The 23,793-nt window shown below is 44.1% G+C and overlaps 1 protein-coding gene across 2 annotated transcripts in view; it reads left to right on the plus strand.

Annotated features, from left to right (window-relative positions):
- Positions 1 to 23,793, plus strand: part of TMEM245 (transmembrane protein 245) — a 139,209-nt gene that overhangs the window by 2,525 nt on the left and 112,891 nt on the right. For both annotated transcript variants that reach the window (XM_081343489.1, XM_081343488.1), the window contains exons 2-4: positions 5,486 to 5,603; positions 20,127 to 20,228; positions 21,712 to 21,822. In XM_081343489.1, the coding sequence (XP_081199615.1) occupies positions 5,486 to 5,603; positions 20,127 to 20,228; positions 21,712 to 21,822 (331 nt within the window). The remainder of the gene's footprint in view (positions 1 to 5,485; positions 5,604 to 20,126; positions 20,229 to 21,711; positions 21,823 to 23,793) is intronic.

The following is a 23,793-nucleotide window of genomic DNA, read 5'->3' on the forward strand; positions in this document are numbered from 1 at the left end:
TTGTAGTCAACTTTATCAAATGCCTTACTGAAATCTAAGAATACTACATCCACAGCATTTCGCTGGTCTACTAGTTTAGTCACTTTATCAAAGAATGAAATAAGATTGGTTTGGCATGATCTGTTTTAAACAAACCTGTGCTGGCTACTAGTTATGACTTTGCTTCTAGTTGTTCGCAGATCCTTTTTTTGATTATCTTTTCTAGGATCTTCCCAGGTATTGATGTTAAACTGATTGGTCTGTAGTTTCCTGGGTCCATTTTTCCCCCTTTCTTGAAGATGGGGACCACATTAGCCCTTTTCCAATCCTCTGGTACTTCCCCGGTGCTCCAGGATTTATGAAAGATGTGGTGCAATGTTTTTGAGATAACAACTGCCAGCTCCTTCAGAACTCTAGGATGTAGTCTGTCGGGTCCCTGTGATTTCTCTTTGTCAGGGTCGGATAGGAGTACTCTTACCATTTTCTTCCTTATTTTAATTTTGTTTCTAGTATGTCTTTTGCAGTAGTTTTTTTGGGCTATAGTTTCTTTTTGTGTGAAAACTGATGCAAAGTATGAGTTAAGCAGCTCTCCCTGATGCCTGTTTATTTCCTTACCATCTTCTCTCTTTAGTGAGCTTACAGTTTGTGTTTTAAGATGGCCATTATTTTGCCAGTGCCCCAAAAGTCTACAATTACGGGTCTCAGTGATTACCGTCCAGTTGCACTTACATCCATCATTATGAAATGTTTTGAGAGGCTGATAAAGGACATTATTGTATCTAGATTCCCTCTAGCAGAGACATGTCAAACTCGCGACACCACATGACGTCTTGTGACATATCGGAGCTTTTTCACAATTGCCGGCAATGGGGTGGGCACAGTTTCTTCATGACGCATCTGGCCTGTGGGCCGGCAGTTCGACACCCCTGCTCTAGCATTTGACTCGTTTCAGTTTGCTTACTGTCCAAATCACTGTACAGAAAAGAAATATGTGCAAATGCTGTTTGTGGACTTCAGTTCGGCATTTAATATAATCATTCCTCAGCATCTAAAGACAAACTGGGCCTTTTAGATTTTAATACTTTTTTGTGCAACTAGATTCTTGATTTCTTATTGACAGGTCCCAATATGTGTGAGTTGGGACTAATTTCTAACACCATTTTCTTCAGCACAGGTTCTCTTCAGGGCTGCATCCAAAGTTTGCTGTTGTTCACCCTGTTGACCCATGACTGCTGTGCAAGGTTTGCCACCAACCATATTGTGAAGTATGGGGACAATACAACAGTAGTGGGCCTTATTCAAGATGAGGGTGCTTACTGCAAGGAGGTAGAGAGTTTGATGAACTGGTGTAATAAAAACAGCCTAGTTTTAAACATTAGAAAAATTAAAGAGATCATTGTCGATTTCAGAAAAGGCAGGCACAGCCACACTCCTCTGTGTATTAATGATTCACCTGTGGAGATGGTTAGCAGCATCAAATTTCTGGGTGTGCAGGTAATGAGTAGGCTGGTTTGGTCGCTCAACAGCGAGACACTGGTGAAGCAGGCACAGCAGCATTTTCTGCATTGCATGAGAAAAGTACATCTTCCTTCCCCTGTCCTGACCACTTTCTCTAGAAGGATGATTGAGAGCATCCTGTCATATTACATTAAGTCTGGTGTGGAAGCATTACTGCTTCAGATAGGAAGGTGGTGCAGGGTGTGGTGAGGATGGCAGAAAAGATTATTGGCAGTTCACTCTCTTCTATCCAGGACATAGCATAAAAGTGTTGCTTGAGCAGGGTCTGCAGTATTGTCTGGGACACCACACATCCTCTTCACGATCTGTTTTCCTTGTTAACCTTCTGGGAGGAGGCTTCGTGGTATGCGAAACAGAACATCCAGATTCAGTCACAGATTTGTTCCATACAGTATTAACCTTGTGTTATGTATGTATACACTTTTGAGAGTAGGCAAAAGAAATTTATTTTTAATGTGTGCCTGTGTGCCCACAGTAAAAAAATGACAATAAAGGTTGTCTTACATTACTCCAGAGATTAAACAATATAATCTCTTGGGACCTAGAGTACATACCTTTTCCATTGCAGTCCCTGCCTTCTGGAATACTACCGTATTTTCCGGTGTATAAGACGACTTTTTAACCCATGAAAATCACCTCAAAAGTTGGGGGGTCGTCTTATACGCCCAGTCGTCTTATATGCCGGAAAAAAATCAGCGATCGGGCGGGAGCCGGCAGGACTGCCCTGCGCATGCGCGCGCTCCCCAGCTGTTAAGGAGCACTCCTTAGCAGCTGGGGAGTGCGCGCGTGTGCAGGACTGTCCTGCCGGCTCCCGCTCGACGCTCTTCCCTCTTGAGGCAGCATCCCCGAGGAGCCGGGGAGCGAGCGAGCGGGAGAGCCAGCCAGCGAGTGAGTGCACAGGCAGGCGGGCGAGCAGCACCTGCTTTCGCGCCGCGCCAGAATTTCTCCCGCGCTCGCATGCCGGCCTCCCAGATGCCCCTCGCGCAAGCTCCGGATGCTGCCGCGCGCCGCCCGCCTTTCTAGCGCGGCTTTGTCTCTTTCGCGCTGTCTTGCGGGCGTTGCCGCTGCCACCCCTCAACGTGCGTCCCCCCCGCCGCAAGAGGGTGTCATTTGTCGTGAAAAAAAAATTGGAAGGGGAGAAAGCGCCCGACGTACATGTGGGCTATAGGTAACCCAACCCTAGACCGTGGCAGCAGGCGGCGTTGGGATAGGGGAGGCGAGGCGCGCGTTCTTCCTTCCCTCTGAAGAGGCAGCCACGGCAGTTCTTCTTCCACCGGGCTTACTCCGTTTGCTGAATCTTTGTAGTTACTTAAGTAAGTGCTAGGCATTTTTAATAGGTCACATCCTTTCTTTTCTCCACATATTGGCACCTCGCCTTTCTACACTCTTACCTCTCTGGCTCTGTGTTTGAATACACCTACATGCTGCACGCACCGGTAACTTTAACAAGCCAAGATGACGTCAAAATGATTGTACCACTGATACGACAAAATCATTGTACCATTGATATGAGGGTTTGGTCATTAGCATTCCTCCACATGCCTCCCTTTCCCCGACCCGTGAATCCTTTGCAAACACACATGATAACCATCAAAATCCCTTTTCAGGGCAAACCATATTATGAATTCTCTTTTTTTCCCCCCAGCATTTTCTTACATGAGAGATTATAAATTAGTCCTAAGGAGTGCTCGTTAACAGCTGGGGAGTGCGCGCGTGCGCAGGACTGCCCTGCCGGCTCCCGCCAGACGCTCTTCCCTCTTGAGGCAGCATCGCTCCCCGGCTCCTAAGGAGTCCTCGGGGATGCTGCCTCAAGAGGGAAGAGCGTCGGGCAGGAGCCGGCAGGACAGTCCTGCACACGCGCGCACTCCCCGGCTGCTAAGGAGTGCTCCTTAACAGCTGGGGAGCGCGCGCGTGCGCAGGACTGCCCTGCCGGCTCCCGCCAGACGCCAGCCTGCCCTGCTTCCTCCACAGTGAGAGGGGAGGGCGTGCCTTCCCGGGCTCGCTGATTTTCCGACGTATAAGACGAAAAATCTTGAAAATCATCTCAAAAGTTGGGGGGTCGTCTTTCTTATATGCCAGAAAATACGGTATTCTTCCAGAAATCTGCATGATTCCCACCCTGCTGATGTTCTGAAAGTCTTTAAAAATTTGGCTTTGTTCAGGCTTCAGATTAGAGTGATTGCTGAGCTCCTGCCAGTTTGTTTTTTGAGGTGTTTTATTTGTTCCTTCCAGATGTTCATGGTACTTCCTTTTTGTTTTATTGTTCTTATTTTTAAAACATAAGCTACCCAGAGTCCTCTGGAGTTGGAGTTACATTTAATAAAAATAAATACAAATAAATATTTTAACTTGAGAAAAGTTAAAGAACAAGGACAGCTTTTGAATAACTGCATGGTATGCCAATAGTGCCCTTTTATGGATCATGAGGCCCTGCACTTAGTCACTCACACGCTGGTCATTTCTTGCTTGGATTATTGCAACACGCTCTACGTGATGCTACCCTTGAAGAGTATTCAGAAGCTATAATTAGTCCACAACACAGCAGTGACAACAGTTTTGGAGGCCATCTAGGATGGTACATATAACACTACCATTACGTGAGCTGCACTGTTTGCCAGTCTACTTCTGGATGCAATTCAAGATTTTGGTTGTTACCTTTTATGGTAGGGGTCCAGGTGATCTGCAGAACTGTCTTTCCCCATTGGGATTCTCCCATTCATGCTGGCAGAAAAGTCCCATCAACCAAGGTATTCTGGCTGGTGGGAGCAGGAGGAGAGCCTTTTCTGCCTTGGTTCCTGCCCTTTGGAATATCTTGTCACAGGAGGCAAGATCTGCTCCCTATCTTTCAGCTTCAGGAAAGTCCTTAAAACCTGATTACGCCAGCTGGCATGGGGTCCCGAAGGAGTTGTTGTTGAGTGGAAATGGTTGATATACTAATAGAGGAGGCATCCCACCTTTCCCTTTCATACTTTGTTTCTTAGTTTGTTTTCATTATTGTCATCTTACTCTGTTTTTACTTTTAAAATTGTTGAATGTTTGTGGGTTTTATCTTGATGTAAGCCACTCAGAGTCACCTGAACCACCAGATGGGCAGCAAATAAATTTAATAAATTAATAAGAAATTTATTGCCTTTTAAAATGGTTGTTGTTCGTGTTGTTCACTGTTTTAATTTTAGTGTTCCAGATTTCTTTCTTTTAAATAAGTTTCTTCCAATACCTGAAGTGCTGTCATAGGGAAGAGAGGGTCAGTTTATCCTCCGAAAGCACCGGAGGGCAGGATAAAAAGCAACAGATGGAAGCTTATCAGTAGAAGAGGTAACCTGGAACTAAGGAGAAATTTCCTGACAATGAGAACAATTAATCAATGGAACAGTTTGCCTACGGAAGTTGTGGGTACACCATTACTGGAGGGTTTCAAGAAAAGGGACAACCATTTGTCCGTGATGGAATAAGTTCTCCTACCCTGGGCAAAGGGTTGAACTAGAAGATCCCTTCCAGCCTATGATTCTGTGATTGTACATCTCCACTGTTAGCTTTTACCAATTCTTCCTTCCAGGGCTTTTTTTCTCATAGAATGCTCAGAACGGAGTTCCGGCACCTTTTTTGGATGGAACCTTGTAGGGTAGGCAAGGTGGTTTGTATGACGTGTGAGTTCCGGCACCTTTTTCTTTTACAAAAAAAGCACTTCTTCCTTCCACCTCTTTCAATTTCTATGATTTTATAAATATTAAATACTGAACATCTATTTGAGAAACTGCAAAAGCAAGACTATGATCATAGAAAATTATTTAACTGTCATTTAAAATGGAAAAACATTTTCTTTTCAAGTGAAGAAGATGAAACAGTTATATAATGCCTAGGAATATGCTGACTGAATTCAGCTTATGAGTTTTTAGTGCACAGTCCTGATAGACTGAACTTAATGTAATAGTTTGTTAGAGATTTATACTGAACATTGTCAAATTCCACCTCCTTTTTTAATATTCAGATATGGACCTTGATAGCAGGCTATCTGTTGACTGTGTTATTCAGATGGAACCAAAACACGGAGCGTTACTTGAGAGCAGTCTCAGTTCCTCTCTGGATCGTTCTGGTACTTCATTTGGGTGAGTGAATACATGTTACATAATATGAGTTGTTTACGTAGTTTTTAGAAACTAGTCAGAATCCATTTATATCACATTTCATAAATGTATAGGTAGAACATTGTGCTTATTCTGGGGATTCTGCCATCTCTCCGAAGGCGGGGGAGAGGATGGTTACTTAAGGCGATCTTCAAACAACAAGGAAACGTTTGAACTGGGGGAGGGAGGTGGAGAGGGGGATCTGGATCGTATCTTCATTTACAACTGAAAAAGGAAGAAGCAATAACAATAAAAACAAGGAGAGTTCCCTTTCCCATGGAAGGGCCTGACACCTAAGCAAATGATGGGAGCCTGACCAAATGGATGAGGGGAGGGGGCTGAAATGGGAATGCTTTATATAGGATTGAAATGTAACTGTTAGATTCCGTCTTGTATTGCCACAATCGATTCCATCCTAGCAAACATTTTCCTTTTGGACTAAACTTGCATCCAAGAGTTCTTATTTCCTAAGATGTGGATTGAGGTGGGTCCTGACAGTAGACGGAATCTGCTATAAGAGTCAACCTGGAAGGGAAAACCTTACCGGGGGACTTTGCAACAAATACAATGTCTGGCGACAAAGCAAGAGACGAGGGAAGCCCCATGGAGGGGGAGTCTTCCCCCCAAATGGAATCCCAGAGACGATGGGAAGCTGAAGCGGCATATTTCCCCGGGAAAGAAGCGGTGGAGCAGTACGACCGAAAACCCCAGTGGTCGATGGGCGTTGGAAGGAAAAGTGAGTGGGAAAAGGCTTCGGGAGAAGTGACCCTGAGGCGGAGTAACCACCAACCGGAATGGAGGCAAGAGATGGAGAGTTCCCTGCACGCCAGTGAGGAGGAGCGGATCCTGGAAAAGGCCATTGATCTGATGAAAGCAACCCTGAGCTCACTAAGGGAGGAGAGAGCTGAAAATCGCAAGCTAGGCAGCGCCTGGGGACGCAACTGGAAAGGTAACGGAGGGGATCCAGCACCTGAAACCCTGGGGCCGTCCAATGGAACAGGAATTGCTGCCTCAGCAGCACCCCCCCCCCCCAGAAGCACAGACGGGGACCAGGATGAGGAGCGATACCGGCCATGGCGCAGACAACGCTCCAGCCAAAGACTCCCGCCCCTGGAAGTCAAATTCAAGGGGGAGCCATCACGACTGGGATTCTTCCTAACCCAAGTCCTCAGCTACATGGAAGAGTACGGCCGGGATATCCCTAGTGACAAAACACTCATCCGAATTGTGCAATCCGCCCTGGACGGATCGGCTGCAGACTGGGTGGTGAACTTGCACGACTCCAATGCCCCAGAACTCGATGACTTCAACCGATTCATGTCATCTTTGAGGCGGCGGTTTGAGGATCCTTTGGCTGACCGTAAGGCCCAGGAGAGAATCAAAACCGTGAGGCAGGGCAGGCGAGAAGTGGCTGATTATACCCAAGAATTCCGAGCCATTGCCAGCAAGCTGAACTGGCCAGAAGACATCCTCCTCAGCCATTTCAAAGATGGTCTAAACTACGACCTGTATGACTCTTGCCTGCCTCGAGGAGACCCCTACCATCTTGACGACTGGTACATCCTGGCGGAGGAAGTGGAAATAGACCTACTGAACAGACACCGCAGAGGAAAACCATGGGGCCGCTTGCCACCCGAGCAAACACGCGAGGGGGAAAAACCACCAGCCACAACAAAAAAATCAACGGGTTGTTTCAACTGCGGGAGAGAGGGCCACCGTGCTGCAGAATGTCATTCAAAATCCCCCCCACGAAAACCAGAGGCATCATCCTCCAAGAAGCCGGGGAAGCCCCAAGGCAACACAAAAGAATCTTCCATGAGGGGGACAGAGGCTGTAGAGTCCACAATTCCTGCCAGGAACTGGGATTGGACTCCGGCCTGCACCGCAGGGACGGTGGACAACTCGGAAGACAGCTCAGAGGGAGAACCATTGGTAAGTGGACCCCTTCCACCCATACTTAAGACAGTGATTATATTAGCTTCCCCTATGCCTGAAGCAGCCAAAATAAAAGCTCTGATAGACTCTGGGTGCATCCGCTGCCTTATCAGCCCAACGCTGGTGGAGAGATTGAGCATCCCACTGAGGAGGCTAAAACAACCAATCTCTTTTAGTCAATTAGATGGGACAATAGCGGGGGGGGGACCAGCCACCCTAGCCACTTTACCAATCCACCTATCACTGGGGCCCCATGAGGAGGACATAACGTTTATAGTGGCCCCAGGCATGGAATGCCCAATGATTCTAGGACTGGAATGGCTGAAGAAATGGAACCCCGGGATAAACTGGAGGTCAGAACTCAATTTCCCAAAGGGGGGGCAGAAGAACTTAGACTCCAAAAGCACCCCCCAACCTGGAGGGAGGAGGCAGCAGCAGTGGGGGAAGAGAAGAAGTTACCAGAGATACCGGAGGGATACAGGGACCTTGCTGAGGTTTTCAGTGAGGAACGGGCAGATGAGCTTCCCCCCCACCGTCCCACTGACTGTGCTATAGAATTCAAACCTGGGGCAAAACTCCCAAAACCCAGGATGTATGCCATGAGCCCAAGGGAAATGTCAGAAATGGAAAGATTCATAAAGAAAAACTTAGAAAGAGGATTTATTGAGCCTGCCAAACCCAAAGTGGCCGCCCCGGTTCTGTTCAGGGAGAAGAAAGATGGTTCTTTCCGCTTGTACGTGGATTACCGAAATCTGAATACAATTAGTGAATGTAATCTATACCCCCTTCCCCTAATGAAGGATATGCTATCCCACCTATCGAAAGGAAAGATTTTTACCAAACTAGACCTGAGGGAAGCATACTACCGTATTAGGATTAAAGAAGGAGACGAATGGAAGACTGCATTCAACTGCCCAATGGGGTGCTATCAATTCAAAGTATTGCCATTCGGACTGCAAGGGGCCCCCGCAGTCTTTATGCAATTAATTAATTAATGACGTGCTGAGAGAGCACCTATATAAGGGGGTCCTGGTTTACCTCGATGACATCCTTATCTTCACAGAAACCAAAGAGGAACATATCAAACTAGTCAGAGCAGTCCTGAAGAAGTTGCGAGCTGCCCATTTATATGCTAAATTATCGAAGTATGAATTCCACCAGGAAAAAATTGACGTCCTGGGATATCGCATATCCAGAGGGCATCGAAATGGACCCTGAGAAGGTCAGGGCAGTACTAGAGTGGGCACCCCCCCGCACACGGAAGCAATTGCAAAGTTTCCTGGGGTTTGCAAATTTCTACCGCCAATTCATCCCCGCATTTGGCCAAATAGCTATGCCCCTCACAAATTTGTTGAAAACGAAGGGGGGGTCACCCGTGAAACCCAGCCAGCCTCTAAAATTGTCAATGGAATGTCAAGCAGCATTTGAGAGGCTAAAGAGACTTTTTTCTGCTGAATCTGTCCTAAAACACCCAGATCCCGACAAACCTTTTGTAATACAGGCAGATGCGAGTGATGTAGCGGTAGCAGCCATACTATTACAAGAAAATGATGGGGGGATGTTGCAACCATGCGCATACACATCCAGAAAACTCACAGAAACAGAACAATGCTGGCCAATATGGGAAAAAGAGGCATTCTCGTTGAGGTGGGCATTACTAACATGGCGCCAATTTTTAGAAGGAAATAAAATACCTTTCCAGGCCTGGACAGACCACAAGAATTTGGAAGCACTAAAAACGCCCAGGAAGCTCACTCCTAAGCAAGCCCGCTGGTCCCAACATTTTCACCGATTCAATTTCACTCTCAAACACTTACCGGGGGGAAAGAACTTCCTGGCAGATGCGTTATCCCGCATGCCGCAATATAACAGCACAAGAGTTACTGACTTTAAACCACTTGTACCGGAACAACAACTGGCAGCACCAGTCACCACCAGGGCACAAGAAAAAATGAAGCCGAAGGTAGATAGCCAAACTGGAATAGAATTCAGGAAATCTTTGGAAAGTGATGAATGGTTCCAGAAAAATAAACATGTGTGCACAATTAAAGATAGACTGCCATGGGTGGGGGAGAAGCTATATATACCTGCCACACAGAGAATCAATTTCATGCAACTGTGCCATGATCCAGCCGATCCGAATCCGACCGATCGCGACTAAGGTCCTTTACGAGGTCTTATCTCGCGGCGCTGAGGAGGGCAAGGTCTAATTACTTTGCTACCCTTATCGCGTCCGCAGATAATCGCCCGACCGCCCTGTTTAGGGTGACCCGCTCCCTCCTTAATCTAGAGGTGAAGGAGGATCCCTTACAGGGTCGTGCCGAGGAATTTAGCCAACATCTGCTGGACAAAATCGCTCGGATCCGGACCAGTCTGGATTCCGACTGGGCAGAATCTGACGATGAGAACATGGACAGTCTTGTTGATGTTATCTGGGAAGAGTTCGATCCTGTGACTCTGGACAAGGTAGACAAGATCATGAGGAAGCTGAGCTCCACTACATCCTTATTGGACCCGTGCCCCTCCTGGCTGGTTTATGCGGCTCGGGATGGGACACGAGGCTGGATCCATGCAGTGATAACAGCTTCATTGAAAGAGGGCAGTTTCCCCGCAGTCTTGAAAGAAGCGGTGGTGAGACCCCTCCTCAAAAAGCCTTCCCTGGACCCAGCTGTTTTAAACAACTTTTGCCCGGTCTCCAACCTTCGCTTTCTTGCGAAGGTTGTTGAGAGCGTAGTGGCGCATCAGCTTCCTCTGTTCCTTGAAGATACTGATTATCTAGACCCGTACCAATCGGGTTTCAGGCCCAGACACAGCACGGAGACGGCATTGGTTGCTCTGATGAATGATCTCTGGTGAGCTCGGGACGGGTTATTCCTCTGTTTTGGTCCTATTAGACCTGTCTGCGGCTTTTGATACCATCGACCATGGTATCTTACTGCGGCGTCTCAGGAGATTGGGAGTGGGAGGCACTGTTCTTCAGTGGTTCTCCTCCTACCTTCTGGAACGTTCACAGTGGGTGCTGGCGGGTGGGCAGAGATCGACCCCGAGGCCTCTCATTTATGGAGTTCCTCAGGGGTCGGTCCTCTCACCTCTCCTGTTTAACATCTATATGAAGCCGCTAGGTGAGATCATCCGTGGTTTTGGAGTGGGATATCATCAGTATGCTGATGACACCCAGCTTTTCATCTCGACCCCAAACCACACCAGTGATGCCCTTGACGTGATGTCCCATTGCCTGGAAGTGGTCCGGGAATGGATGGGGAGGAACAGGCTTCAACTCAACCCAGACAAGACTGAATGGCTGTACATACTGGCATGTCAGGAAATTCAGATTATTCCATCTCTTAATAATGGGGGCGAGTTATTACCCCCCGTAGATAAGGCTCGCAATCTGGGTGTCCTCTTAGATTCACAGCTCTCCTTAGAAGATCATATAGGAGCTGTGACTAGAGGGGCCTTCGCCCAGGTTCGTCTGGTGCGCCAGTTGCGACCCTATCTGGACCTGGATGCCTTACGTACAGTCACCCATGCACTTGTGACCTCTCGTCTAGACTACTACAACGTTCTTTACATGGGGCTGCCCTTGAGAATCACTCGGAAGCTTCAGCTGGTACAGAGTGCAGCTGCACGAGTTCTTTTGGGGGTCTCCCGATACTCCCATATTACACCTCTGCTCCGTGAGCTGCACTGGCTTCCAGTTGCCTTCCGAGTGAAATTCAAGGTGCTGGTGATGACATACAAAGCCCTACATGGCGTGGGTCCGGATTACCTACAGGAGCACCTACTGCCGGCGTCAACGTCCCTCCGTCCTGTACGTTCCCACAGAGAGGGCCTCCTCAGGGTACCACCGGTCAGAGAATGTCGGCTGGTGACCCCCAGGGGGAGAGCATTCTCGGTGGGTGCACCAATCCTTTGGAACCGCTTACCAGCTGAACTCCGGATGGCCCCCGACCTTCGCTCCTTCCGGCGTGATCTAAAAACTTATCTATTCGAACAAGCCGGCCTGGCCTGATGGATTTGGGTTTTAAAATTATTTATCTAATGTATTCTTATTTTATTGCCCTGTACACCGCCCTGAGTCCTCCAGGAGAAGGGTGGTATATAAATCAAATAAATAAATAAATAAATAAATAAATGATACAAAATCAGCAGGACACTTTGGCTTTGTAAAAACCTTACACTTAACTAAAAGGCAATTTTGGTGGCCATCTATGAAAAAGGACATAGAAAGCTATGTGGGTAGCTGTCAAATTTGTGCAATGGCCAAAAGACTGCAAGGGAAACCGCCAGGTCTGTTACAACCGGTGGCAAACCCCTCAGCCCCATGGAAAGAAATAGCCATGGATTTCATCGTAGAACTGCCAGAAAGTAATGGAAACACCGTAGTCTGGACTGTCACAGATCTGTTCTCTAAGCAAGTACATTTCATACCTTGCCAAAAAATCCCGACCGCAAAAGCATTAGCAAAACTTTTTGTACAGCATATTTACAGATTGCACGGGGTACCACAACGCATCATATCTGACAGAGGGGTGCAATTTATGTCGGCATTTTGGAAAGAATTTTTATTCCTTTTAGGAATGAACCACCCAAGGACTGTCATCTAGTCACCATCCTCAGACAGACGGAGCTTCTGAAAAACTTAATAATATACTTGAACAATATCTGAGATGCTATATTAATTTTCAGCAGTCCGACTGGACGGACCTACTGCCTTTCACAGAAGTAGCATATAATAATGCAGTCCACTCAAGCACAGGTTACACCCCTTTTCAAGTAGCTACAGGCCAGAGTTTCAACCCAATACCAGAACTAACCCCAAAAGAACCGGTCATCCCTGATCTGAAGGAATGGATTGCTCAATTACAAAATACATGGCCAATCGTTAGGAAAGCGTTGGAAGATGCCAGAAAAGCATACAAGACACAGGCAGACAAAAAAAGAACCGATCCCACACCATTTAGGGTAGGAGAGATGGTATATTTATCCACAAAATACCTGAAATCACTCCAACCCTGTAAAAAACTAGGACCAAAATATATTGGACCCTTTCCAATTAAAAGAATCATAAACCCAGTAACAGTTGAATTGTTGTTGTTGTTGTTGTTGTTAGCTGCGAAGTCGTGTCCGACCCATCGCGACCCTATGGACAACATTCCTCCAGGCCTTCCTGTCTTCTACCATCTTCTGGAGTCCATTTAAGCTCACACCTACTGCTTCAGTGACTCCATCCAGCCACCTCATTCTCTGTCGTCCCCTTCTTCTATTGCCCTCGATCTTTCCCAGCATTAGGCTCTTCTCCAGTGAGTCCTTCCTTCTCATTAGGTGGCCAAAGTATTTGAGTTTTAGCTTCAGGATCTGGCCTTCTAAAGAGCAGTCAGGGTTGATCTCCTCTAGGACTGACCGGTTTGATCGCCTTGCAGTCCAAGGGACTCGCAGGAGTCTTCTCCAGCACCATAGTTCAAAGGCCTCAATTCTTTGGCGCTCAGCCTTTCTTATGGTCCAACTTTCACAGCCATACATTGCAACTGGGAAGACCATAGCCTTGACTATACACACTTTTGTTGACAGGGTGATGTCTCTGCTTTTTAGTGTGCTGTCTAGATTTGCCATGGCTTTCCTCCCCAGGAGCAAGCGTCTTTTAATTTCTTGGCTACAGTCCCCATCTGCAGTGATCTTGGAGCCCAGGAAAACAAAATCTGTCACTACCTCCATTTCTTCCCCATCTATTTGCCAAGAATTGAGAGGGCCAAGTGCCATGATCTTGGTTTTCTTAATGTTAAGTTTCAACCCAAGTTTTGCACTCTCCTTCTTCACCCGCAACAAGAGGCTCTTTAGTTCTTCTTCACTTTCTGCCATTAGAGTGGTATCATCTGCGTATCTTAGGTTGTTGATATTTCTTCCGGCAATCTTAATTCCAACTTTTGATTCATCTAGCCCTGCCTTTCTCATGATGTGCTCTGCATATAAGTTAAATAGGCAGGGCGACAGTATACAGCCTTGCCGGACTCCTTTCCCAATTTTGAACCAATCAGTGGTTCCGTGTCCAGTTCTCACTGTTGCTTCTTGACCCGCATATAGGTTTCTCAAGTGACAAATAAGATGGTCTGGTACTCCCATCTCTTTAAGAACTTGCCACAGTTTGTTATGATCCACACAATCAAAGGCTTTAGCATAGTCAATGAAGCAGAAGTAGATGTTTTTCTGGAACTCCCTAGCTTTCTCCATGATCCAGCGTATGTTGGCAATTTGATCTCTAGTTCCTCTGCCTCTTCGAAATCCTGCCTGTACTTCTGGTAGTTCTCGATCCACATACTGCTGAAGTCTAGCTTGTAGGATTTTAAGCATGACTTTACTAGCATGAGAAATGAGTGCAATGGTGCGATAGTTTGAACATTCTTTGGCACTGCCTTTCTTTGGAATTGGAATGTAAACTGATTTCCAATCCTGTGGCCACTGTTGAGTTTTCCAAATTTGCTGGCAAATTGAGTGTAGCACTTTTACTTCACTGTCTTTTAAGATTTTGAATAGCTCAGCTGGAATACTGTCACCTCCACTAGCTTTGTTGTTGCTCAGCTTTTCTAAGGCCCACTTCACCTCACATTCTAGGATGTCTGGCTCGAGGTCAGTGACCACCTCATTGTGATTATCTGGGACGTTAAGCTCATTCTTGTATAGTTCTTCTGTGTAATTTTGCCACCTCTTCTTAATCTCTTCTGCCTCTGTTAGGTCCCTGCCATTTTGGTCCTTTATCATGCCCATTTTTGCATGAAACGTTCCCTTCATCTCTCCAATTTTCTTGAAAAGATCTCTGGTCCTCCCTATTCTATTGTTTTCTTCTATTTCTTTGCACTGTTCATTTAAGAAGGCATTCTTATCTCTTCTAGCTATTCTCTGGAATTCTGCATTCAATTGGGCATATCTATGTTTTTCTCCCTTGCCTTTCGCTTCCCTCCTTTCCTCAGCTATTTGCAAAGCTTCCTCAGACAGCCATTTTGCTTTCTTGCATTTCTTTTTCTTTGGGATGGTTTTGGTTGCTACCTGTTGTACAATGTCGCGAACCTCTGTCCATAGTTCTTCAGGCACTCTGTCTATCAGATCTAATTCCTTAAATCTATTTGTCACCTCTACTGTATATTCAACAGGGATATGATTTAATTCATACCTGAGTGGCCTAGTGCTTTTCCCTACTTTCTTCAGTTTAAGCCTAAACTTTGCAAGGAGAAGCTCATGGTCTGAGCCACAGTCAGCTCCTGGTCCTGTTTTTACCGACTGTATAGAGCTTCTCCATCTTTGGCTGCAGAGCATATAGTCAATCTGATTTCTGTGTTGACCGTCTGGTGATGTCCATGTGTAGAGCCGTCTCTTGGGTTGTTGGAAAAGAGTGTTTGCTATGACCATCGTATTCTCTTGACAAAATTCTATCAGCCTGTGCCCTGCTTCATTTTGTACTCCCAAGGCCAAACTTGCCTGTTATTCCAGTTATCTTTTGGCTTCCTACTTTAGCATTCCAATCCCCCATGATGATAAGGACATCATTTTTTGGTGTTACTTCTATAAGGTGCTGTAGGGCTTCATAGAACCGGTCAATTTCATCCTCTTCAGCACTGGTGGTTGGGGCATAGACCTGGACTACTGTGATATTGAATGGTTTGCCTTGGATTCGAACTGAGATCATTCTGTCATTTTGAGGATTGTATCCCAGTATTGCTTTTCCTACTCTTTTATTGACTATGAAGGCTACTCCATTTCTTCTGAGGGATTCTTGCCCGCAGTAGTATACCTGATGGTCATCTGAATTAAATTCACCCATTCCTGTCCATTTTAGTTCGCTGATACCTAAGATGTCGATGTTCAGTCTTGTCATCTCTTGTTTGACCACGTCCAGCTTTCCTTGATTCATGGATCTTACATTCCAGGTTCCTATGGAGAAAAAATCTTTACAGCATCGGACTTTCCTTTCACCACCAGACATATCCACAGCTGAGCGTCCTTTCGGCTTTGGCCCAGTCGCTTCATTCTTTCTGGCGCTACTAGTACTAGCCCTCTGCTCTTTCCCAGTAGCATATTGGACGCCTTCCGACCTGAGGGGCTCATCTTCCAGCGTCATATCGTTTTGCCTTTTGGTACTGTCCATAGGGTTTTCATGGCAAAGATACTGGAGTGGGTTGCCATTTCCTTCTCCAGTGGATCACGTTTTGTCAGAACTCTCAGCTATGACCTGTCCGTCTTGGGTGGCCCTGCACGGCATAGCTCATAGCTTCATTGAATTACGCAAGCCCCTTCGCCACGACAAGGCAGTAATCCATGAAGGGGACAGTTGAATTAGAACTACCCAAAAATCTTAGACGAATACACCCAACCTTTCACTGCAGTCTATTAAGGAGAGAACAACAATCACCACTACGAGCAAAAATCCCACCACCACCACCCCCCATCATGGTGGATGGAGAACAACATTTTGAAGTGAAAGAAATCTTAGATTCCAGAAAACACCATGGAACGATACAATATTTAGTGGCATGGAAACACCTCCCCTCCTCAGAAAATGAGTGGGTTAACAAACTCCATGTTAAAGCACCTAAGTTGCTTAAGAGGTTTCATACAGAATATCCAAACAAACCAGGCTAACATTTATATGTTTTCTTTTCCCCACAGATGGACTCATCTTTTTTTCTGAAAGGAGAGCCGAATGTCAGAATCCATTTATATCACATTTCATAAATGTATAGGTAGAACAATGTGCTTATTCTGGGGATTCTGCCATCTCTCCGAAGGGGGGGGGGAGAGGATAGTTACTTAAGGTGATCTTCAAACAACAGGGAAACGTTTGAACTGGGGGAGGGAGGTGGAGAGGGGGATCTGGATTGCATCTTCATTTACAACTGAAAAAGGAAGAAGCAATAACAATAAAAACAAGGAGAGTTCCCTTTCCCACGGAAGGGGCTGACACCTAAGTAAATGATGGGAGCCTGACCAAATGGATGAGGGGAGGGGGCTGAAATGGGAATGCTTTATATAGGATTGAAATGTAACTTTGTTAGATTCCGTCTTGTATTGCCACAATCGATTCCATCCTAGTAAACATTTTCCTTTTGGACTAAACTTGCATCCAAGAGTTCTTATTTCCTAAGATGTGGATTGAGGTGGGTCCTGACAGTAGTTAAGATAGGAAAGTTAGCTGGATGTTAGTCATAGTAGATGATTATTGTCTAGGATGTTTCAATATGTTTTTGACATGAAAGGGAGATAAGAATTGATTGAATATTTGTAATTTCTAAAATCTAAGTGTCCTCATTCCTCTGAAATATAAAGTTTAATATATGAATTCATACATCATTACTTTAGATCTAGCATTATGTGTCACCTTAAACATTGTGTTTTGTAAACTAATTCATGACTCAGCATTATATATAAATGGTTATTCAAATAATGGTCTATTGTAATATTAATATTACTATATTTTTTCTTGTACATAAATATAAAAGGTAAAGGTTCCCCCGCACATGCATGCTAGTCGTTTCCAACTCTAGGGGCCGGTGCTCATCTCCGTTTCAAAGCCGAAGTGCCAGCGCTTATCCGAGGACGTCTCTGTGGTCATGTGGCCGGCATGAATAGATGCCAAAGGCGCACGGAACGCTGTTACCTTCCCACCGTAGTGGTCCCTATTTTTCTACTTGCATTTTTATGTGCTTTGAAACTGCTAGGTTGGCAGAAGCTGGGACGAGTAACAGGCGCTCACTCTGCTACGCGGCACTCGGGATTCAACCCGCCAAACTGCTGACCTTCTGATCGACAAGCTCAGCGTCCTAACTCACTGAGCCACCGCGTCCCTGTATATAAATATAGACCCTTGTAAATTTATGGATAACCTTTTTCAGTTTCATGGCTAAACTTTAACTTAGTACACTGCTTGGGAGTTAGATGGATTTGCTGTCTATGGAGAGAGTAAGACTGAAATACTAGGTCCTAATTTTGCATTTTTAAGGAGTTGATACTTCTGTAAAATTAGTACCTTAATTCTTAAAAAAACCCAGAATACCAATTTTTGCTCCATAAAATTCACCAGAATGAAAATTTAGCCTGATTACTTTGGGAATTTTAGAAGCGGAACAAATGGGACTTGAGGGAATATATTTTACCCATCTTCACTTATAGATACAGTCATGGCCGAAATTGTTGGCACCCCAGAAATTTTTCCAGAAAATCAAGTATTTCTCACAGAAAAGTATTGAAGGAACACATGTTTTGCTATAGACAGGTTTATTCTCTTTGTGTGTATTGGAACACAACAAAAAAAGGGAGGAAAAAAAGCAAATTGGACATAATGTCAAACAAAACTCCAAAAATGGGCCGGACAAAATTATTGGCACCCTTTCAAAATTGTGGGTAAACAAGATTGTTTCAAGTATGTGATGCTCCTTTAATCTCACCTGGGGCAAGTAACAGGTGTGGCCAATATAAAAATCACACCTGAAAGCAGATAAAAAGGAGAGAAGTTCACTTAGTCTTTGCATTGTGTGTCTGTGTGTGCCACACTAAGCATGGGCAACAGAAAGAGAAGAGAACTGTCTGAGGACTTGAGAACCAAAATTGTGGACAAATATCAACAATCTCAAGGTTACAAGTCCATCTCCAGAGATCTAGATTTGCCTTTGTCCACAGTGCGCAACATTATCAAGAAGTTTGCAACCCATGGCACTGTAGCGAATCTCCCTGGTCGTGGACAGAAGAGAAAAATTGATGAAAGGTTGCAACGCAGGATAGTCTGGATGGTGGATAAGCAGCCCCAAACAAGTTCCAAAGGAATGCAAGCTGTCCTGCAGGCTCAGGGAGCATCAGTGTCAGCGCAAACTATCCGTCGACATTTAAATGAAATGAAACACTATGGCAGGAGACCCAGGAGGACCCCACTGCTGACACAGAGACATAAAAAAGCAAGATTATAGTTTGCCAAAATGTACTTGAGTAAGCCAAAATCCTTCTGGGAAAACGTCTTGTGGACAGATGAGACCAAGATAGAGCTTTTTGGTAAAGCACATCATTCTACTGTTTACCGAAAACAAAATGAGGCCTACAAAGAAAAGAACACAGTGCCTACAGTGAAATATGGTGGAGGTTCAATGATGTTTTGGGGTTGTTTTGCTGCCTCTGGCACTGGGTGCCTTGAATGTGTGCAAGGCATCATGAAATCTGAGGATTACCAAAGGATTTTGGGTCGCACTGTAGAGCCCAGTGTCAGAAAGCTGGGTTTGCGTCCGAGATCTTGGGTCTTCCAGCAGGACAATGACCCCAAACATACGTCAAAAAGCACCCAGAAATGGATGGCAAGAAAGCGCTGGAGAGTTCTGAAGTGGCCAGCAATGAGTCCAGATCTGAATCCCATTGAACACCTGTGGAGAGATCTTAAAATTGCTGTTGGGAAAAGGCGCCCTTCCAATAAGAGAGACCTGGAGTAGTTTGCAAAGGAAGAGTGGTCCAAAATTCCGGGTGAGAGGTGTAAGAAGCTTATTGATGGTTATAGGAAGCAACTGATTTCAGTTATTTTTTCCAAAGGGTGTGCAACCAAATATTAAGTTAAGGGTGCCAATAATTTTGTCCGGCCCATTTTTGGAGTTTTGTTTGACATTATGTCCAATTTGCTTTTTTTCCTCTTTTTTTTGTTGTGTTCCAATACACACAAAGGGAATAAACCTGTGTATAGCAAAACATGTGTTCCTGCAATACTTTTCTGTGAGAAATACTTGATTTTCTGGAAAAATTTCTGGGGTGCCAACAATTTCGGCCATGACTGTATCTATATTTGTTTCCTGTCAACTTAAACCATAAAATTTGGCAGCAGTTTACCCAAATTGATAATTGCCTTTTTCCATTATATATTGTTCTTTTTTTTAATTTACCAGAACTTTTTAGTTTGTTTTGTACTCTTGACTTCCACTGAAAACTATATGGACTACATCAGACATGTCAAACTCATCAGCACTGTTTTACCATTGCCGGCAATGGGGTGGGCGCAGCTTCTGTGTAATGCCTTCGGCCCACAGGCTGGCAGTTTGACACCCTTGGACTGCATCATATTAAATAGCAAGGGTTTTGCTTTGCTTTGCTTTGTTTTATGTTTTTGCCATCTAGTCAGGTTTTTGACTCCTAGCACCTTCCTGGACAAATTTCTGCAGTTTTCTTGGCAAGGTTTTTCAGAAGTGGTTTAATATTGATTAATATTGTTTCTCTAGGGCTGAGAGAAAGTGACTGATTCAAGGTTATTCATCAGGCTTTTTGCCTATAAGACTCACCAACTTCCAGTTTTAAGCTTGATGCCTTAGCCACTATACTAAACTGGCTGTAAACAGAAAGTTAAAAATAGCATTTTCCTACATTTTGGATTAATTTTGAACATAACGTATTTTACAACAATTCAAAATTAATCCAAAGCATAGGAAAATGTTTTATCATGTTAACAGCCTATTATTTCTATTATATATCTTGGATAACAGTATTATTATCATCATCTTTGACAATATCTACCTGAGAAAAATATGGATGTATTAAATGATACATGTTTTTTTCCAGCTTCTGCAGCAGGATCTTGGAGAATTCCAATTGTTGTGCTTATAATTGTCTTAATGACTGTAGGTTTGCTACATGAGCAATCAAATGGAAAAGAGCCTCCAGGTAAAAAGTAATTACTTTTTAAAAGAATGGAAAATAATTATTTTCTTTAGTGAACCTATTTAAAGACTCACAAAGATTCTAAAATTAAGATAAAGATAAAAAATTAAAAACTAGAAAAAATACAACAGAGACAAAAATAAACAATGAAAATGGGAGAAGTGATAATAACTAATGGGGAATAAAACAAATACAGTTGTACCTTGGTATCCAGCTGCTTCAAAACTTGTTGGATTTCGCACACAATGCATTTTGATGCAAAAATGTTTTCCTGCTACTTCTTGTTTGTTTGGTACTTGACTCATTGTGATAGGAAGAGAGGGATGGCCATGGAGAATGGATAGGAAGTTGGCCAAGCCAGGAAGGTCACTGCAAAAAGAAGCGGGGGATGGCTGCAGAGGGTGGACAGGAAGTCAACCCTGCAGGGAAGGTCACTGACATAAGAAAAGGGACAGACAGGAAGTCCTTCCTGATTAAAACAAAGGCTTATGGGCTTTGTTTGATACTCATCATTTTTAGTACTTGTTGCATTTCTTGGGACAATTAATAATGAGTACCAAGGTACTACTGAACTCCCGCAAAGAGCAAAAGGGCCTTCATTAATCTTTGCCAAAAGGTTGGGTGAAGAGCCAGGGCTTCAAAGCCCCTTGAAACATCAGAAATGGGAGCTGTCCAGATCTCAGAGGAAATCTAATTCCAGAGTGTAGGCATTATTGTTTAGAAGGCACACTAAAGGTCCAGTAGATAATATTTAACTGGAGAGACTGGCAAATCAGCCAGGGCATTACTATGGGAGAAATATAGTTTTGTTTGAACACAAGTAATAGGTAATACATGCCAGCAAGACTTTTGATGTTTTTTGTCAATATGGTGGGGGAAAGGTTACTGATATTGCCATTCATTCAAAAAGGAGAGATCACTTCATTTTACTAAGTTGGATTTAGTATATGACTTTTAGAACCTATTTCAAGTTTTTTGACGTACAGGTAGTCCTTGACTTACAACCACAATTGAGGGCAAAATTCGTTATGTGAGTTTTGCTCCATTTTACTACCTTTCTTGCCACAGTTGTTAAGTGAATCATTGCAATTGATAATTTAATAACATGGTTGTTAAGTGAATCTGGTTTCCTCATTGACTTTGCTTGTCAAAAGATCGTTAAAGGTAATCAGATGATCTTGGAACACAGCAATGATCATAAGTATGAACCAATTGCCAGGCATCTGAATTTTGATCACATGATCATAGGGATGCTACAAAGGTTGTAAGTGTGAAAAATGGTGATAAGTCCTTTTTTCAGTGCTATTGTAACTTTGAACAGTCACTAAGTGAACTGCTGTAAGTCAAGAACTGCCTGCATTCTTCTATTAAATTGTTCATATAGGTATGTTCTAAATTATTTGGATTATAATTTTACTGTGAAAAAAGCTGGAGAATTCAGTTAAAATGTATTATATGTTTCCTTTTCATTTATTTATTAATTCAGAGGCACAACTTGTTGGTCAAGTAACTTCCATTGCAGCATCTGCAGTTACTATGGTAATCTCAGTTACATGTTACGAATCAAGTAATGAAGATCATCCATTACAAACCTCAGGTGACTTTAATTCCAATGACTCTGTAAAAATATTCAAATATTTTAATTAACCTGCTTGTAGGGCTTGCTTATATTGATTTGTGCAGTTTGATTTGATTTCAACATGTTTCTTGATCTGAAAGTTAGTGGATTTAAAAGGGTTGCTGAAATTAAACTTAATTTGATAGAGGTTAGAATGCAATATATGCTTCAGAAGGGATTTTATTCACCTTCTTATCAACCCTAATTATGAAACCTTAAGAAAAATTAAAATAGCATTAAAGATTTTTTAACACTGAAATGTAAAGTGCAGATACTCTTCAATTTTCAGTTTGTCTGGCCTAATTGAGGAGGCTAGAAAAAACTGTTAAGTTGTCTGCTCATTTTTATATCTCATTTTCATTACAATTTGGCAACAGTAACTTAATCACTTATCCCTTATCACTATCCTTTTCATTCTTACCACTGCTCTACCTGTGCTGAACTTAAAATGTATTTGAAAACTGCAGTTGATTCAAAATGCAGTGACTCAGGTACTCCTGACATTGGAAGTACACAATCACTGTTTTTGTGGAGTCTGCATGGATGCTGATTGTTGTGTGTGCGTGTGGTGTGGGAATACTTATACCTCAGAAAACAACTTCAGGATAAACAAGTATCGTGATAGATTTGAACATGGAGTCTTTTCCAGCAAAATGCAATTTAATGGTGAGATGTGTAGGGTTCCCCCTTCATGGATTACTGCCTTGTTGTGGCAAAGGGGCTTGCGTAATTCAATTAAGCTATGAGCTATGCTGTGCAGGACCACCCAAGACGGACAGGTCATAGCAGAGAGTTCTGACAAAATGTGATCCACTGGAGAAGGAAACGGCAACCCACTCCAGAATCTTTGCCATGAAAACCCTATGGACAGTAAAGGTAAAGGTTCCCCTGCACATGTGTGCTAATTGCTTCCAACTCTAGGGGTTGGTGCTCATCTCCATTTCAAAGCCGAAGAGCCAGCGCTTGTCCGAGGACGTCTCCGTGGTCATGTGGCCGGCGTGACTAGACTCCAAAGGCGCACGGAACACTGTTACCTTCCCACCGTAGTGGTCCCTATTTTTCTACTTGCATTTTTAGGTGCTTTCGAACTGCTAGGTTGGCAGAACCTGGGACGAGTAACAGGTGCTCACTCTGTTATGCGGCACTCGGGATTCGACCCGCCAAACTGCCGACCTTCTGATCGACAAGCTCAGCATCCTAACCCACTGAGTCACTGTGTCCCTATGGACAGTACCAAAAGGCAAAAAGATATGACACTGGAAGATGAGCCCCTCAGGTTGGAAGGCGTCCAATATGCTACTGGGAAAGAGCAGAGGGCTAGTACTAGTAGTGCCAGAAAGAATGAAGCAACTGGGCCAAAGCCGAAAGAACGCTTAGATGTGGATATATCTGGTGGTGAAAGGAAAGTCCGATGCTGTAAAGATTTTGTCTCCATAGGAACCTGGAATGTAAGATCTATGAATCAAGGAAAACTGGACATAGTCAAACGAGATGACAAGACTGAACATCGACATCTTAGGAATCAGAGAACTAAAAATGGACAGGAATGGGTGAATTTAATTCAGATGACCATCAGGTATACTACTGTGAGCAAGAATCCCTCAGAAGAAATGGAGTAGCCTTCATAGTCAATAAAAGAGTAGGAAAAGCAATACTGGGATACAATCCCCAAAATGACAGAATGATCTCAGTTCGAATCCAAGGCAAACTATTCAATATCATAGTAGTCCAAGTCTGTGCCCCAACCACCAGTGCTGAAGAGGATGAAATTGACCGGTTCTATGAAGCCCTATAACACCTTATAGAACTAACATGAAAAAACAATGTCCTTATCATGGGGGATTGGAATGCTAAAGTAGGAAGCCAAAAGATAACTGGAATAACAGGCAAGTTTGGGCTTAATGAAGCAGGACACAGGCTGACAGAATTTTGTGAAGAGAATACGATGGT

The sequence above is a fragment of the Vipera berus genome (assembly GCF_964194415.1).
Source record: "Vipera berus genome assembly, chromosome: Z".
Taxonomy (NCBI): domain Eukaryota; kingdom Metazoa; phylum Chordata; class Lepidosauria; order Squamata; family Viperidae; genus Vipera; species Vipera berus.